Genomic DNA, 18,482 nt, shown 5'->3' with positions numbered 1-18,482 from the left:
GGGGAAAGCATGTTCCTGAGTGTAACACTGATTTTGTGAACACGCGTCATCATCTATGCATTGCTGGTGTCTATGCCTGTTGTATGTGTAACTCACGTGGACAGATACATGTCCTCTTAGGAGTCAGGTTGTCATTCGGCACTCAAGCTGGCCAGTGGGTTCTTAGAGTTGGAGCTGTCCGTCCAGCACTTCCTGCCCTAGGGGGCTTTGTAAAGAGATGTTCATGGAGATCAGGTGAGACCCTTTTTGTCTTCCTTCCTTCTTGAGTGTCCCCAGGCACTTTTGGTTTCTTGTCCTAGAACCATCCAGGGGCTGGTGGCTTACAAACCTCTGGAACAATTTTTAGTTCATCAGATTGAAGAGGATTTGAAGGAAAAGAGGGTCTTCCTGAGCTTGTTAGCTTGAATAATTAGAAATGCCAGAAGATGCTCTGAGATGAGTCTCTGGGCAGAGTTCCTGGGATGAATGACCCCATCTTTTTCCCCTTTTCCAAAACACAGCAGAAGCTCTGGCCCGAGAGCGCCCCCAGCATTCTCTGTTCCTGAAACTAGAGCCAGTCGTGTGGCATACAGGAGCCTGGGCACCCCTGTGAGTTTCTCTAGCAACTGAAGTCTCAGAATTGAGGCAGCTCACGATACTAGTTAGACAGCAAACGATACTAAATTCTCTGTCACAGGCAAAGTTCTACATGACTGAGCTTCCTAATTGAGGGCCCCATTTCTTGCATTATTTAAATCCATATCATTGATTTTTGCAATCAGCTCTTCTCAGAATCACAGAATACTACAGCTATGTGGAAGGGAATGGAGAAATGGTCATAATCCAGCCTTCTTAATTTAGACTGAAGGGAATGGAGGCCCAGAGAGGTTATGAGTTAAGGACACACAGCAAGTTCAGACCTGGTCAAGAAAGTGCAGAGCTAGCCCAAGACGAGTGAGCCAGGCCTCCTGGGTTCTTGCATCACACAACCTCTCTTTTTCTTCTCCTCCACTCCTTGTTGTCTGTAGACTTCGGTGTGAACCACTGGCGGGGGTAGAGAAGGGTCAGAAACTGGACAGGTGGATGGAGAAAGAACATTTCAGATGCATAATAAGAAATATATTGATGCTCACTGCTTAGTTATGTTTTAAAATGTTGCTTCTTGCTGGTGTGCCTTGAGAATTCCAACAGAATATTCTGACCAGTGACACGTTGCTGCTCCCTTTTCATTATAGATTTTCATATATTGTTCATGGATCTATGTACATGATTTAGCCACTGCACAACTGTTACTCATATTGTTAACTGGTTATTATATTTTTTTTTTATGGACAGTTTTGTTGAGATCAGTTTGCTTTCCAGCCACCAGACCTGTCTCTGGTGATCGACTCTGATCATCCACCTTTTTGCAACTTTCTTTTATTTTTTAAATTAAAAATTTTCTCTCTCTCTCTCTCTTTTTAAAAGTATTTATTTAGCTGCCTGGGATCTTCGTTGCATCATGTGAGATCTTTTTGGGTTGCGGCTCATGGACTGTAGTTGCAGCGCGTGGGTGGCATGTGAGATCTTAGCTCCCTGTCCAGGGATCAAACTTGCATCCCCTGCATTGCAAGGCAGATTCTTACCCATTGGACCACCAGACAGGTCCTGTGACTTATTTTCTTTAAATAGTCTGCCTCTCTTACTTTATCCCAAAAGTATTGAAATGTTCAGTGCTGTAAGTTTATGCTTCTGTGCACAAAATAAGCATTCTCTAAATGCTGGTTGAAAGTGTGAATGTCATCCCATCCAGATAGGTCTGAAGGTTAATTTCCTTTGCTTTTAACTACAGTGGGTGTGGTAGGGGGGGGGGGGTAGGATTCTATAGTTTAGGAAGAATATTAGCTGTAAAATCTTTTTTCCCCTTCTCGTTTGAATGGAGTCTTTAGCAAACGATTCACATGTGCACCAAAAATCTGGGAGAGGCTGGCTAAATTGAATGTGGGGTTATTGTTTGTGTCCACAGAACAAAGCCCTAAATCACATTTAGCATAACGTGTGGTTTTAAATTGGACTGATTTAGCAAGGAGAGTGAAATAATCTCTCATCCTGTCAAAAAAGGCGATACCTTCGGACCAGCATTTAATTGCATTGGCAAAGTAACTTCGGGAAAGCGGCAGTAATTCTGGCTGCATTATTCTTGGTTTGTGGTTAAATTGAGATCATCATTTTCTCCTGGTTGCCCTAACTTTCTTTATTGCTCTTCGAGCTAATCAGATGAATGCAGGGAGAGAAGCTTAGTGGTAGCTGGAGGGTGAACGGGGAAAGAGTGAGGTCTCTGAGCAGGGCTGTAGTCCTCTGTTGATTCGCACTTGACACACTTCAGGGTCCAGGTAGAGAGAACAAATAAATGAACACCTCTAAATCCAGCAGGCACAGTCTGATGAATTTCCTTGTGGTCATTTATGCAAAGTGAATACGATCCATTCCTGAAAAGTATGTTATGGAGGACACACCTAAATATGTGCTTTTGTAGCCAGATCCTACAGTTAGGGCTTGTCTGCATTCCTCTTGGCACTGGGGAGTGAGGTGCTGGAGGAGTTCCCAGTTGCCTCAATGATCCCATTAAAGCCTACCTTTTTATCGTCATCCCCACAACCAGCCTCTTCAGTAACCAACTCATCCACGCCTTGCTCATTTTCCATCTGGACCACTACCTCTTCCCAGCTGTCTTCGTTCAGACTAATTCCTCTTCTCCACAGTCCCTTCCTCTAGCAAACGTGTGTCTCTGAACTTGTACCAAGCCTCTAAAAGTAATCAGGTCATCGATACCTTAGACATTTTATAAAGCTGAAAATGATGACTCAGCTGTAATGAGCTCTGTGCCTGCCACCTTACTTCTGTTCCCCTGGGAGTTATCCGCTGGGGTTCTTGGTATGGCTGTCTTCTTATATATCTCAGGTGTCTGGGGACTTTCCTGGCGGTCCAGTGGCTAAGACTCCACACTCCCATTGCAGGTTTCCCAGGTTTGATCCCTGGTTGGGGGACTAGATCGCACAAGCTACAACTAAAGATCCTGCATGTTGCAACTAAGACCTGGTGCAGCCAAGTAAATTAAGAAACCAAACAAAAAACCTGGGATGTCTGTCTGGAATGTTACACACACCTTGGCCTTGGTTTTCAGCAACATTGTCCCCAGGTTTCTCCAGTTTTCTGGGGAACCCCTGGAGGAGGATGTTGAGATGGGAAGAAAGTGCACTAACAGAAGACCTAACAGTTTTTTCTGTGGTACCCAAGACCCTTGTCCATAATTTCAGTTACCTGAATATTTTGGTATTAAGAGCTTACACGAACTGTGAATGAGCTGGTGGCCAGTAACTAATGTTTGTGGAGAGACTGAATCAGCAGATGAGATACATGAAGTACAATACATTGAATGTCCTGCTGCTGCCAAGTGAGACTTAGTATTTTTGTGGTAAAGATGCCTTTGGCTTTTAAATTTGTATTTGCAAGTATATACTGTAGGGAAGGGGAATGCTTTCAGCTCCCCAGTCACTTTCTTTAACCTTTGATATGCACACTCATGTCCACCGTCTTGCTACTGAACTGATTTTTCATATGCCTGAATAATAACAATGCGGTGATCTGTTGCTAATCTGATAGAAGCGGTGTGTGTGTGTGTGTGTGTGTGTGTGTGTTGATTGAGATGCAAAGGCAAAAATCAGAAACTCGGTAGGTTGACTGTTTTATCATATAAGATTGAATTTAAACATCATCACATCATCTTGATTTAGTCAAGTGTTAGGAGAACAGCTCTTCAGATAGCAGATTATTTAAACAGCTTGATGATACATTACTTGGGAAGGGATTTTGGACTTTGCTGACTTTATTTTGGAGATATGAGAGAAGTAGAAGGAAGAAAACAACTGGACTCGGTAGACATTACATGATTTTAAAAAATATAATTTTACATCTAGGAGAGTAAATGCTAAGAGTTCTCATCACAAGGAAAAACATTTCTTTTGTATTTTTATGAGATGATAGATGTTCGCTAACCTTATTGTGATAATGATGATGTAAGTCAAATACTTAGGGTGTACACCTGAAACTTACACAGAGCTGTATGTTGATTACATAGAGCTGTATGTTGATTATATCTCAATAAAACTGGAAGGAAAAAAAAATTTCAAGAAGTATAGAATGTTCTGTAATGTTCGCTTAGAGACTGTTCATGGCACAGCTTTTCTCTTCTGTCCTTTGAGGAAACATTTCCATGTGAACTCAGTGGTAAGCTACTACCTAAGAAACTACCTACAGAAATTAAGTAAGATATATATGTGTGTGTGTGTGTGTGTGTGTGTGTGTGTGTGTGTGAATAAAGTGATTGTGCTGGAGTTTCATCATCTTCTCATTTGAAAGGAAAGCAAAATGTGTCGCTGGCATTTGCTGCCAGGGGCAAGGTTCCTGCATTCACACTCAGCGTTTCTGTTTCCACAGCTGTGCCACCAAACATAGCAGAACTGAAGAATCTGGAAGTGCTTAACTTTTTTAATAACCAGATTGAGGAGCTGCCCACACAGATCAGCAGTCTTCAGAAACTCAAACACCTGAACCTGGGGTGAGTCTCCTGGAGGGAGAAGAAAACAAGAAGAGGAGGAGCTGGAAGCTGGGATGCGGGTGGGAGCGAGGGAGGGTTTTGCCATTTACAGGAGCAGCAGATTTCTAATTTTTTCCCCATGTTTTAGGTTTTTAAAAAAGTTTTATTGTTTTAATACATCCTTTCAATGGCCTACATTAGCGCAAATCTATCTGTGTGCTAATTGAGAAGCTAATTGTTGGTGTAATAAGGGAGTTTATTTTTACTGTATTTTGTTTCCAATAAAATTTTGTTTCCGTTATGTTGCCCGAGAAGGAACCCATTTGCATAGCTAGCTTGAACTGTACAGGCCAGTTGTAATATGGTTGATTTTTTTTCTCTCTGTATTGAGTAGAAATAGTGTCCAAAGCACCTTCCTTCTATGGAGGGGAGGATATGCTTCCTAACACTACTTCATTGATTCTTAACAATTTTTCCTTTTTATTTTTGAGAAGTTATCAATCCTGTATCTGTCTTTATACAAAGGTGAAGAGAGGAGTTTTGATTCAGCCAAGGTTACAGAACCAGGTTGCAGTGAATAATAGTAAAACTTTGTGTTCTTAGTTGCAGTTTTCAGAGTCCTCACACCAGTGTTTGACCCTCTTAGCAATTGGGAATGGGGAAGGGCAGGCATTACGGATTTCTTTGTGTGGAAGGAAGCCAAGCCTTTTTCAAGAGGTTAAGTGGCTTGCTCCTGATTGGCCCTCAGGTTAGTGGCTGAGCAGAGAACCCCACTGTCCCTGAGACACCATACGCCTCCCCCCCCCAGAACTTGGACTTCCGAATTCCAGCTTCATTGTTGAGCTATTATAGGAAACTGCCTGCTCCAAGCCTCATCCTCCATGTAAAGTAATATATCATTAAATTTTAGCCATAAACACTGTGATTCAGCTAGTGATTTACATGGAGTGGCTATAGATGCTGTCCAGGTATTTGTCAATTTACTAGGAAGCAATCTTGGAAAAAAAAAAATCATTCATGGACTGATTTTTAGTTCATGTTTTTACACCGGAAATCTGGTCAGACTCTCTTCGTTTGCTGTTCACTCCAATTGAGAGACCGTCTTTGTAAGACCTGTGAGCATTCTTTTCTCAGTGTCTGAGAGGAAGTAGGGTTTAGAAGAGGGGGAAAAGTCACCTGATATCAGACAGTTTTCTCTTACGAATACGGAGACTGTACCCATCTGGCAAACCAGAAAAGAAAGGCTCCTCGTTTATATCTCTGTTTTGAAAGATTAAGTCCTAATATTTCATTTGCATTTAAGAAGGAAGCTAAAACAAGACATATATAATGGGTTGGCCCAAATGAACTTTTCCGCCAACCCAGTACTAGACATGTATTCTTACTATTAAATTCTTCATTATTTACTAAGTGAGTTGGTACATATAAAGTACAAGAGAACCATCTAGGTCCGAGATGGCGGACAAGTTGACTTTCATTAGACCTGGAGCCTCAGTACGCGCTCATTTTAACACATCATATAAATGACACACACATAGGTACCGTGATAGTTCCTAGGTGGACCATAAAAGGTCCAAAAGTGGGTGGTGGCCCAGTTTCTGGAAATCCATGCCCCTTACCCAAAATAGTTGGGATAATCCTCCCATTCATTGGTGTATGAAATTAACCACCCCAATGAAAACTGATAACCCTGTATCCTGGTGCCTCTTGACTTCTGAGATGCATGGCCCACACTCTTGTCTGTGGAGTACATATCTCTCTGAATAAACATTCTTTCACCTAAAAAAATGGTGCTAGGCGTTGTATCTGGCACATTTATCATCATCATTGTTTTGTTTATGGATTCATTTATCTTGGGACTATGTAAGTGCCTTTTCTACATGAGAGCCTTGCTCGTTTGAAGATCAGTGATGAATGTTGCAGCCTTAAGGATGGGGGCAGAGCAGCTGTCAGCAGGGAAGTGTGCAGCTGGCTCGCGGACCTGTGGGAGGTTGTGAGGTGACACTGGGAGAAAGGGGCCAGGAGCATGTTGGCCTATAGGTGAGGTTCTTGGAAAGATTTCTACAAGGGGTCGCATTAGAGCTGAGACTCTGATACTGAGATGACTGACAGGTAGATGGCAACACCTCTGATTGTGAGAAGGACTTATTTAAAAGCTCAGTCTGTGCATACAATGGAATATTACTCAGCCATAAAAAGGAACAAATGTGAATCAGTTTTACTGAGGTGGATGAACCTAGAGTCTGTTATAAGTCAGAAAGAGAAAAATATGTATTAACATATATATGGAACCTAGAAAAATGGTATTGATGAATCTATTTGCAGAGCAAGAATAGAGACACCAACATAGAGAACGGACTTGTGGAAGGAGAGGGTGGGACGAATTGAGAAAGTAGCATGTGAAATAGGGAGCTAGTGGGAAGCTGCTGTATTACACAGGGAACTCGGCTCCATGCCCTGTGATGATCTAGAGGGTGGAATAGGGGCTGGCGTGGAAGGGAGGCTCGAGAGGGAGTGGACATATGTATAGTTACGACTGATTCGTGTTGATGTATGGCAGAAACCAGCACAGACTTGTAAAGCAATTATCTTCCAATTAAAATAAACTAACAAAAGATAGAAAGCTCGGAGCACCACCTGCTCCAGGTGCTGCAAGTTTCATGGTGTCCTGAGTGGAAAGTGTAAGGCGGCAGGAGGGCAGGCAGAGAAGCACGGAGTCTGCTGTGCATTCGATGAGTGTTTCTTGGGCTCTCTGTTCAGGCGCTGGCCATCCAGCCCTCAGGGAACCTGTATCACAGTTGGGGAAACAGCCTGTAAGTAAGTAAATGTCCATTGTGGCAGGGAGTCGAGTGCTAATGAAGGGCCTTGTGTGTCAGATAAAGGAGCTCTGGTCTTAACCTGATGACCTTTGGGGAGCTGTCACCGGGAAGTGGCAGGTAAGATGAAAGATCACGTGGAGGAGAAGTTGGACGAAACCCACCAGGTTAGCGTTCCTGGTGAACCAGGGTAGGAACAGTGAAGGTGGGGAGGGGTTTTATATGAAAAGCAGAAACAAGTGGTAAAATTCATGAGGCGGTACGGATGGACGAAACCCACCAGGTTAGCGTTCTTGGTGAACCAGGGTAAGAACAGTGAAGATGGGGAGGGATTTTATATGCAAAGCAGATACAAGTGGTAAAATTCATGAGGCGGTACGGATGGGACGGTGAAGCTGAATAGATGTATAGAGACAGCTTTGGGGAGGCGGGAAGGGGCCCAGGTTTTGTTCGGTTGAGTTCAAGGTGCTTCAGGACAGAGTTGTAAACTTTCCTTTTTCATCAAACACTTTTGAGTTGCCTCTTTGTCGACTTTGGAGCTGTTTGCATTTTTGGCTCTTGCTGATTTATTTATTGTGTGACACTCTCTGGATTTAATTACCTAGCTGCATGGATGGGATTGTCAGAGTTTGAACCCAGTTCCTAGTTCTCTGGGAGAGGGATTAAGATAGGTTTCTGTAAATGGTACTTTTTTCCTCAAATGGCATGAAGAATTGTATCTGTGCAGCCCTGGTTAAGGCAAGGCTTAGAGAAGGACTCAGAATAAACAGACAAAAAAAAAAAACACAAAGCAGTTTGGCCACATGTAATCCAAGCTTCATGTTCAGCTGGAAGTTGATTTTGAAGTTTTATATCCAATTTGCTATTTATTCTGATTATCCCAAAACCAGAGAGGGTTTTAGACCATCTGAATAAATAGAAGGAAGCGGAATGATGCCCTTCATTCTTCCATTGTGTCATTCATTGTGCAGAGTTATTTTTATTTTATTAAAAAGGTGTAAAGTCACATAGGTTACAAGTTGGTAATTATTTTGGGTATAACCTCATGGCAAGAGCATCATGCCAACTATTCTGGGATAACTTTTTTTTTGCTATGTTGCTTGGCATGTGGGATCTTCATTTCCTGACCAGAAATCGAGCCCCAGCCCCCTTCTTTGGAAGCACGGAGTCTTAACCACTGGACCACCAGGGAAGTTCCTAGAATAACTTTTTTGTTTGTTTGTTTTTCCTGGAATAACTTTTGACGTTTTGACCTAGTTAGATGAAGGAGCTTATCTTATGAAGATTTAGAAGTTTTCACTGAGCACAGTGTTGACTGTTCATGGTTTTTGTTTTTGTTTTGTTTTGCTAAGTGTATGAGCAAGTAGCTGGGGAGGTGAGAAAAAAATCTGCTCCCCAAGAGGACCTCTGGAGATCAGTTCCAAAAGAGAAGTGTTCAAATGGGCCTTCCTGTAGCTTTTGAAGAGGAAAACGGGGGAAAATGCCAGACATCCTTTGACTCTGGTTTTATCAAGTTCTCCATCATATGTGGGCATCTTCACATTCCATATGCATTTGAAAAACGTTCACCTGCAAACAGAACTTAAACCATTGGTCATGGTTGAGTCATCGGTAGCTTTATCTTCTAACACCTGAATTGCTTGGAGAGTAAGTAGATGAGGAAGCCATCCTTGATGGTTCAGACTTCACAATGGTCTCCTTAGGCAAGCTCATCTCTTTGAGGCTTAGTTAGAATCTCTCTCCAGCTTCCTGAAAAGCAGTTGTAGTTACAGCCATCATTCCTTGAGAACCTACCTAGGAGCCAGAAATTGTTTCAGGGGCTTCCCATGTCTTCTCTCTCCACTTTCTAGTGGTCCTTCTGGGAAGGTATCGCTGTCCTCATCTTCAGTTCAGTTCAGTCACTCAGTCATGTCTGACTGTTTGCAACCGCATGGACTGCAGCACGCCAGGCCTCCCTGTCCATCACCAACTAACTCCCGGAGTTTACTCAAACTCATGTCTATCGAGTCAGTGATACCATCCAGCCATCTCATCCTCTGTCGTCCCCTTCTCCTCCTGCCTTCAGTCCATCACAGGATCAGGGTCTTTACTCAATGAGTCAGTTCTTTGCATCTGGTGGTCACAGTATTGGAACTTCAGGTTCAGCATCAGTTACAGCATTCATCTTACAGTTGAGGAAATCGGGTCTCAGAGAAGCTGAGTTACCCAAGGCCACCCAGTCAGCGAGCGCTGGAGCTAGACCTCCACCCTAGCTTTGTTCTATCCTCTCTGGGCATCCTTGCGTGCTGGAGCTCTCAGGGGATGCCCTGAAAAGAGGCAGCCCCCACGTGTGATGGAGATGGATGTTGATGAGCCTTGCAGGGGAAGGCAGCACCTGTCAGTACCGGGGAGCCAGCCCTTCGTCTGCTGGTGTCCAGAGGAACAGGTCCTGTGGCTCCTGATACTGGTGGTAGCTGAGTCGACCCTGCTTTCAGACCTTCCTGGTGCTTTAAGTTAGGGCTTTCTTTCTGCCCTCTGGATTAGCAGGCCCAGTGCTGTTACCACTGCTGACTGCTGAGGACTCTGCTGAGTCCCTAACACCTTGGTTTCTTGCTCAGGGAATAAAAAGAACCTGCAGTGTTGTAGATTCTTGACATGCACAGGTGGACTGGCTCGGGCTTGCTGTAGGCTGGAGAGTGGACGAGATCTGTCTTTTTGGTGAGATGCCCCTTCCCACGAAAAAAGTCTGAAAGTGGATTTCTTGCACCTTATGTTTCAAAAGTGTACTTCTGGGTTTAGAAAGAAAAATTTTATTGGTCATTTTCAAAAATGGGTAACTCAGAGCAAGATTTAAGGAAGGAAGCGCTTGCTGTATACTTCTGTGCCTTTCTCTTTGTCTCTGATTTCTTTCCTTCAGTTTATTTAGCATCCTCACGTGGGGGTCCAGGAATCAGGGGTGCCTTGGGGCTGGGGGCTCTTAGATACCTGTCATTCTCATCAGGAGAGTCAGAGGTCCTTGGTGCTAAACCTGTGTTAACCTGACCTTCCATTGCCACGTTCCAGAGATCATTATAAGTACTGTCCTGCCTGCATTTCAGTTTTGGAGACCCCATGAAACACTTGACAGTGGTGTGCTTCACAAATTGTGAATTCACAGAAAATATCAGTTATTAGGGCTTCCCCGGTGGTACAGTAGTAAAAACAAAACAAAACAAAAAACCCACCTGCCAATGCAGGACATGTAAGAGATGCAGATTCAATCCCTGGGCTGGGAAGATCCCCTGGGGAAGGAAATGGCAACCCACTCCAGTAATCTTCTCTGTGAAATCCCATAGACAGAGGAGCCTGGTGGGCTCCAGTCCACGGGATTGCAAAGAGCTGGACACGCCTGGGCACAGCACAGCTGCAGCAGCAATTTAGCAAACTCTACTGGAGGTTAATTTGCTAACTGTGAAGTTAACCTAAGATTTCATACCCATCCAGAGGTGGGCATCACTTTTTTCCTGGGTTTCTCTCTGCTCTCAGCTGTTTCCTACGAGGCCTGGTTGGTGGGTTTGAATAGGATTGTGTGTTATGTGAAAAGGATTGGTGTCTAGATTTATGTTTGGTGGCACAGTGCCCCTCCCCCCCTTTCAGTATGTGTCATTCTATATTATTAAAAATTTTTTTAATCATATTTTAAGTGTATTGAAAGGGAATAACATTAAGAAAAATAAGAGTCTTACAAATGGAACATAATAGAAAAATGTGTTTCTTAGCTTTCCTTAGCTTTCATTGGAAATGTGTGTGTTTGTGTGTATTTAAGGGCTTCTCTGGTGGCTCAGATGTTAAGGAATCCACCTGTGATGCGAGAGACCCAGGTTCCATCTCTGGGTCGGGAAGATCCCCTGGAGAAGGGAATGGCAACCCACTCCAGTATTCTCGCTTGGAGAATCCCAGGGACAGAGGAGCCTCAGCCATGAGGTCACGAAGAGTCGGACATGACTGAGCAACTAACACTTTCACTCTTTACATATATATTAAAATTTTTTCAATTGTGGTATACAATACGCATAATGTCAAGTATACCATATTTATGTTTCTGTGATTCAGAAGCATTAAGTGTATTCCCATTGTTTTGCAGCCTATCTTTAGAAGGTTCTTGTCTTGCCATACTAAAACTCTATACCCATTAAACAATTCCCCATTCTCCTCCTCCCACCCTACCCCCGGTCCCTGGCAAACTTGATTATGATTGGAGATGGTACTGAACTACTATCAGTAGTTGCAAAACAAAACAAAAAAAAGTTATTTTTCTTTTTTTTTTGGTCTCCCATTGGGAGGAATAAGCAAAATCAAATAAAACAGAAGTCTGAAAACTATGAGACTTCACATATATCTTCTGAGGTCTTATCATTGCTACACTTATAAAGAAGTTTTTCTCTAGAAGGACAGATACTTTGTGATGTGTTTGTTTTCTGTGTAAAACAGTGTTGGAACACCACCATTGGAAAAAGTGATAGCTAAGGCATTTTCAGATGTTTCATGGACTTGGAAATCACCTGTTTAGAATTACTAGGCTGGTAAAAATAACATAAACTGAATGGGATTATGGCTGGGTTTTCCGCTTTGAGACCCTCACAGCTGACTCTGGGACTCTGCACACAGAGGTGATCTGAGCAGTCCATATACGTGCATGTTTTGTGTGTGACATCTTATGTTTTTACCCCCAACAACAGCATGAATAGACTAAACACTCTGCCTCGAGGATTTGGATCGCTTCCGGCTCTGGAGGTCCTTGATTTGACTTATAACAACTTGAATGAAAATTCTCTTCCTGGAAACTTCTTCTACCTGAGTAAGAAACTTTTAATCCTATAAATCTCCTTAAAATGGTCCTCTGCATTCTAAAAGGGAAATTTATTTGCCAGGTTCCAAACTCCAAGAGAAATTATTGGACATATATATTCTTTTTTTCCTTCAGATTCCTTTGAATGTTCCCTCATAGCTCAGCAGTATGTATATTTGATAAATCGTGATCTAACACCATTGCACTCAAGTGGACTTGGTAATGTCATATTAACTTTATGATAGAGATTTTTGCCTAAATGAGATCGCCTCACATTTAGCTAGAGAGCTTGACTGTCTTTTTAAAGAACATGCCAAAAAAATTATATATATTTATATAGGTGTGTAGTATGTGACTTTCTCATGTGTTGCTGTTAATTCTTTGTAGGCTTTTTGCCCAAAAATATTCCAACGAGTTACTTATAAAAATATACATTAATAAGCCACTAACCAAATTTTAAACATTTCTAGCTAGGATTCTTGTTATAAGACTTCTAAAAAGTATTCTTATTGACATAATGTTTTATCTATAGCATATCATCAGAGACTAAGAAATCATCAGTCATAGATGAACACACTTTATCCTCTTATATGCAAACACATTTCTTACTGCAGATGCTTGTGAAAAGTAGGAAAAAGTGATTTTTCCAAGAACTCATAAAATATTTAGGATAGAGTGTTGTCCTTATGTGAATGTTGTTTTTCCAAATAGTGACATAGCTGGCATCCAGAAATTCTGATTTTTCTGAGTTAGTCTCTGTAAAATTTCATTTTTTTTTTTAACCTTCCATAAATACTTTATCAGGGCTTCCCTGGTAGCTCAGCTGGTAAAGAATCTGCCTACAGTGCAGGAGACCCCAGTCTGATTCCTGGGTCTGAAAGATCCCCTGGAGAAGGAATATGCTACCCACTCCAGTATTCTTGGGCTTCCCTGCTGGCTCAGATGGTAAAGAATCACCTGCAGTACGGGAGACCTGGGTTCGATCCCTGGGTTGGGAAGATCCCCTGGAAGAGGACATGGCAAGCCACTCCAGTATTCTTGCCTGGAGAATCCCCACGGACAGAGGAGCCTGGTGGGCTACAGTCCGTGGGGTCACAAAGAGTCGGACACAACTACGAGATACTGCGAGATTAAACACTGCACATATTCTTTATCCCAGACTTTGTCAGGCCCATGAAACCAACTTTAACATGTTTTCATGGGCCATGGGAGAAACTGTTTATCTTATGTACATTGACATACAATTCTGTTGAATTTTAAGACATGAGAATGTAGTTTAATTCCTGTAAACAAATAAAACTACATCTAATTATACTCCCTCCTTTTGGTTAAGGATAAAATGATGCCTTAGGGTTTTACCCTTCAGTAGTTTAGGGACTGATATCCTTGTATAATATTGTAAACCTGCCTAAGTTAGGGTTTTCTCTCTTTTTAAATTCCACTGCATTATTTTAACTCCTTCATCTTCATTTATTTTTGTGGTTAAGGCTATAGAAACAAGTGATAATAATTAGTCTGATGATGGAAGCAATGAACTATGATTCTGACCTCCATCACGAGAAAGCCTTTTGGTTCTTTATTTTTTGACCTAGTTCTCTACACAGCTGAGCCCTTTTGCCCTGAGCGTTTGTATAAATGACACAGTGATTTTCTTGGTTTCACTCTGGATGCAAATCGAGCCATACAGGTGAATCAGAAGTAATTGAAGAAAAATAGCTATCTTTTCTGAAAGCGTATTGAAACTCTGTGCCAGAAGCTGCCAGTGCCCACGAGTTGTTAATTATATCAGTCCTCTTGGATATAGATATTTTCCTGAACACACCAGCTACACAATAAGCTAGTAAATCTAAGTTTGACCTGCTGGTTATTATCGCGAGCCCTAGGTGTGTCACAGGCTTTTCACCACGCCAGGGTTATTAATCAAAGCTGACTCCCACGTATTGATCAGACCTCAAATGGTTGGGTTCCATGCCACCCTGTTTATATATTGCTGTTTAATTTGCAGCCACCCTGCGTGCACTCTATCTAAGTGACAACGATTTTGAAATCCTGCCACCAGATATCGGGAAACTCACAAAGTTGCAGATAGTAAGTAATTTATCTAAATTCTTAGAAAATCAATTCACTCCTACAGCCCTTGTAGGAGTGGAATCAAGGCAATTTGAGCCGGAGTACGGTTTGTTTTGCAGGAATAAAAGCCACTGCTCCCCGAGACTGTTCATTGCTTGTCTGCAGACTTTTGTAAATAAATTGGAAGGATTGAGCCTTCGAGGAAGAGAGGGCAAGGGCGAGGACGAGGGCCTCTGCTGAGCGCCTCTTTATGTGAAAATTGTTTTGACACCCCCTTGTTTCTCTTCTATTTAGCTCAGCCTTAGGGATAACGACCTGATCTCGCTGCCTAAGGAAATTGGGGAGCTTACTCAGCTTAAGGAGCTCCACATACAAGGGAACCGCCTGACCGTTCTGCCCCCAGAACTAGGTAAGGTGGCTGATGAATGAGCTGAGTTCTGGCTTTAATTATTAATAATGATCCCAGTGCAACAACTCTGAAAACCCCTCTCTCCTCTTTTCGGCGAGAACCTTCCCCCTGGGCACCCAGTTCTCATCCTTTCTAGTAGCACTTGTCACTGACCCGAGTTGAGCTGCTCTGGGTTTGACCTGCCCTGAGGCTCTGTTGAGCACCTGCAACTGCGAGCATCTTGACACTGCTGATGGCAGCTGACCAAGCCTGGCTGCCTGCCTGGAGTCGTGGGAAGAACCTGGCATGAGGAGTAATGGTCTTACCTAGGGCTCCTCCTTTACGGGTGGTGATGATGGCTTTTTTGAAAGGAATCTTATCAGTCATTTTTTTGATCATTTAGTTTTCTATCTTAATCCCTTGAAAACTTTTTATCATCACATAGTTACAGTATTTATGACAGTTGCTTAAAACTACCGTTTCCATACATGAGTTTGGTTCTCTCCTGATGCCGTCTTCAGTGGGAATGGTTGCATGTTTTCTTATTGGGAAGTCCTTGGTCCTCCTGCCGTGGCCCCTGCGACTTAATAGGCCGTCTGGTCATTCAGAGGGCCCAAGGTGACCTTACGACCTTCCTTGGAAATAACGTTCACACAAGTTCCTCTGTTACTGAGGTTATGCTGCTGTTCTAGAAAAGGTTCGTGAGTTCTCCTGTCTTGTCTTGTGGAGACTCTGGATGTCCTCTCATTTCTTCAGTACATTGAACTGTATTGTTTCTCAAACTATGACTGTTTGCTTTTTTGCTCCAAAATAGCATGCTTTTATTTACTTGTTTGTTTATTGCATTTTATTGAAATATAGTTGATTCACAATGTTGTGTTAATTTATCCTGTATAGCAAAGTGATTCAGTGTTTTATATATATATATTCTTTTTCATATTCTTTTCCGTTATGGTTTATCACAGGGTATTGACTATAGTCCCCTGTACTATGCAGTAGGACCTTGTTGTTTATCCATCCTATATGTAATAGTTTGCATCTGCTAACCCCAAACTCCCACTCCATGCCACTCCTAACTGCCTTTCTTGGCAACCACCATCATGTTTTCTATGTCTGCAGAATAACACACTTTAAAAAACACATTTGACCCAGAAATTCTTTGAGGAAGTATCTCAAATGAGTGGTAGTTATGAGGCCAGTTGTTATTAATGAGCATGTGAGAAAGGGGGTATATATGTGTTCCTTCTCTGTCCCCAGCACCTCCCACATGCTGGGAACAAGGGAACTTCTCGAGAGATAAGTACTGAATGAGGTAATGATACGAAGACCTCAGATAGCAAGGTGTTGGGAAGGCTACAAGCTGGCCGGGTCCGGCTTCTGTCCAGAGCTGTCCAGGAGAAGCCGTGAGCCCCAATTCAGATGTTCATGTGACTCCCTTTTGGGAAGATGCAGACACAGACCGTTACCATGGGCAGAAAGCTCTGTCAGGCAGCGCTAGTCTAAAGGAAAAGCATTCACTTGGCTCCGCTGAACAAATACACAGTTCCACCCCAGCTTCCCCAGCTTCTGCAGCACCTTTGTTGCTGTACAAGGTCTTGAGGAATTTGTACTGATTTCATTTCCTTTATTTTTGGCTGTGCTGGGTCTTCATTGCTGCAGGCGTTGCTGCTGGGTCTAGTTGTGGCGAGGGGGGCTCCTCTAGTTGCAGTGCTTGGGCTTCTCGTAGAGGTGGCTTGTCTCGGAGCACGGGCTCTAGAGCTTGAGCTCAGTAGCTGTGACACAGCGGCTTAGTTGCTCCACAGCACGTGCGATCTTCCCAGACCAGGGATTGAATCTGTGTCCCCTGCATGGCAGGCAGATTCTTAACCACTGGACCACCAGGGAAGTCCAGTTTGTACTGATTTTAAGTGCTGCGGAGTAAGTTGGCACTGACTCTTTGCTGGATTTTGACTTGCCACGTCCTGCTTAAGGAGCAGGCTACAAGATCAAGAGATGTTGACAGTGTTTTTAAGGCAAAAAGTCTTCTTGCCAAAAGAGTTTCTGGACAGATATTTGCCAACCACAGATGCTGGCGTTAGGGATTCACAGGAAGCTTTTGCAGGATGCAAATACCTGCTCCCTCCCCAAAGTACTGATCCAAATCTCCACCTGTGATACTAACTCTTGTATGATTTAGTAAAATTCGCTTAGTGCTTCTAAAGTCTGTCCTTGATTATTGTGACAAGGAGAAATTTAAAAAGGTTTGTTTTATTTCATTTTTCAAGCACTGAGGCAATATAAGGTATTGGATTAATTAGTGATTTCTATCAGCTAAAAATTTGGTAGAAAAATACCTAGTTAACCCCACACATACCTGCCTACCTGTATATTTTAAAATGTCACATTGATCTTCCTATTTAAATATCACACATAGTCACATTTGCCTAACACTTCTGTTATGCTCTCCAATACCAAATAATATATATTTTTTATTCAGGGCTAGGGTTGAGGAGAAAGTCTTTAAATGAGTTTGTATTTGCTAGCCATACCTGGAAAAACTTGGTCGCAGCATCTTTCTGGTGGCAGTTTTCCCGAACTGCAGGCAGACTCTTGGCTGGAAATAAATGGTAAACCCCTGTCTAAACTCAAGAGGAAGACAGGTGATTAGTTTTGAACAGTGATTTTTTTTTTTTTTTTTTTTTGGCTATGCTGGGCAGCCTGGGAAGTCTTGGTTCTCTGACCAGGGATCACACCTGTGCTCCCTGCATTGGGAGACTGGAGTCCTAACTGCTACACCACCTGAGAAATCCCAGTGATATTTTTAAAGTCAAGAATACTATAATGGCTAGTAGTATAATAATAGTTACTATAATATGTGTTAAGGTCTTGTGTGCCAAGGCACTACATTAGATGCTTTTCCTGCATTATCTAAGAATAGCAAGCGGACTTTTTGGAGATGAGGAGATGGAGTCTTAGAAAGGGTTGGTGCCATGTCCGTAGGGACACAGAGTCACGGAGGCAAGGTTTAAACCCTGGCAGCCCGTTGTGCAGGTCCGTGTTCCTAACCACTGGGGCGCACTCCTGCCCAGCTATTTGCCACTGAGAGGATTCCTAGAAAGCTGATTCCAAGTGTGAACAAAACACAGCACCTGCTCGCTTCCCCAAACGGCGGCAGGAGGAGGGGACACTCGCTGCGGCGAGTGGCCTGGCCGGCTGTGCGGGTGTGTGAGCAGCAGGACTGCAGTCACACTTGGCAAAATGAAAGAGTTGCCGTTCTGCTGTTCCATGCCAAGCCGCTTGCACCGTTGTTCTGGTTCTCCCCCGACCAGTCCCTCCACCCCACATGGGGTAGCCACCCCGCCACAGTAGAGATGTCTTCCATTTGTGTACCTGGTACCCAAGGCGGTTGTCTGCAGCTGCCCTGGCTGGTGGCTGAGCAGCGCTGGGGACGGTGGACTCGAAGCTTCTCTCGGTCCAGCCCTCCAGCATCCCCTAGCTGCAGGACTGCTTCAGCATGTATTTTAAAGGGCAGATAATGATCTCTCTTCCCCCGTGTATTTACTTTTTATACATCTGAATAAATAAGGTAAAGGCTTTCAAGACTTCTGTGGACTTTCTTTCAAAAATAAATTTGGAGTTTATTAACTTGAAGCCTCGTAGGTAAGAGCATTTGAAGGAAGCAACAGAATGCAGATGAGTTCTGACGTGTCGGGCCTCAGAACATGCAGGGACACTGCCACAAAAAGTCAAGGACTGGACTGAAGTCTTAATACCTAAATGTATTACTTTCCTTTTGCTGTGCACCCCTGAATAAGTTACTTTAACTGTTATGTCTGGTTCCCAAATAGTAAAGCACTTGCTTTTATG

The 18,482-nt window shown here is 43.0% G+C and overlaps 1 protein-coding gene across 2 annotated transcripts in view; it reads left to right on the top strand.

Moving 5' to 3' along the window:
* RSU1 (Ras suppressor protein 1) overlaps positions 1-18,482 on the top strand; it is a 195,073-nt gene that overhangs the window by 41,406 nt on the left and 135,185 nt on the right. For both annotated transcript variants that reach the window (XM_020881259.2, XM_020881258.2), the window contains 4 exons: positions 4,456-4,576; positions 12,069-12,187; positions 14,184-14,266; positions 14,543-14,657. In XM_020881259.2, coding sequence (XP_020736918.2) covers positions 4,456-4,576; positions 12,069-12,187; positions 14,184-14,266; positions 14,543-14,657 — 438 coding nt within the window. The remainder of the gene's footprint in view (positions 1-4,455; positions 4,577-12,068; positions 12,188-14,183; positions 14,267-14,542; positions 14,658-18,482) is intronic.

The sequence above is a fragment of the Odocoileus virginianus genome, chromosome 9 (assembly GCF_023699985.2).
Source record: "Odocoileus virginianus isolate 20LAN1187 ecotype Illinois chromosome 9, Ovbor_1.2, whole genome shotgun sequence".
NCBI lineage: Eukaryota > Metazoa > Chordata > Mammalia > Artiodactyla > Cervidae > Odocoileus > Odocoileus virginianus.
The sequence above is the reverse complement of the archived record's forward strand: the minus strand, read 5'-3'. Positions and strand labels throughout refer to the sequence as shown.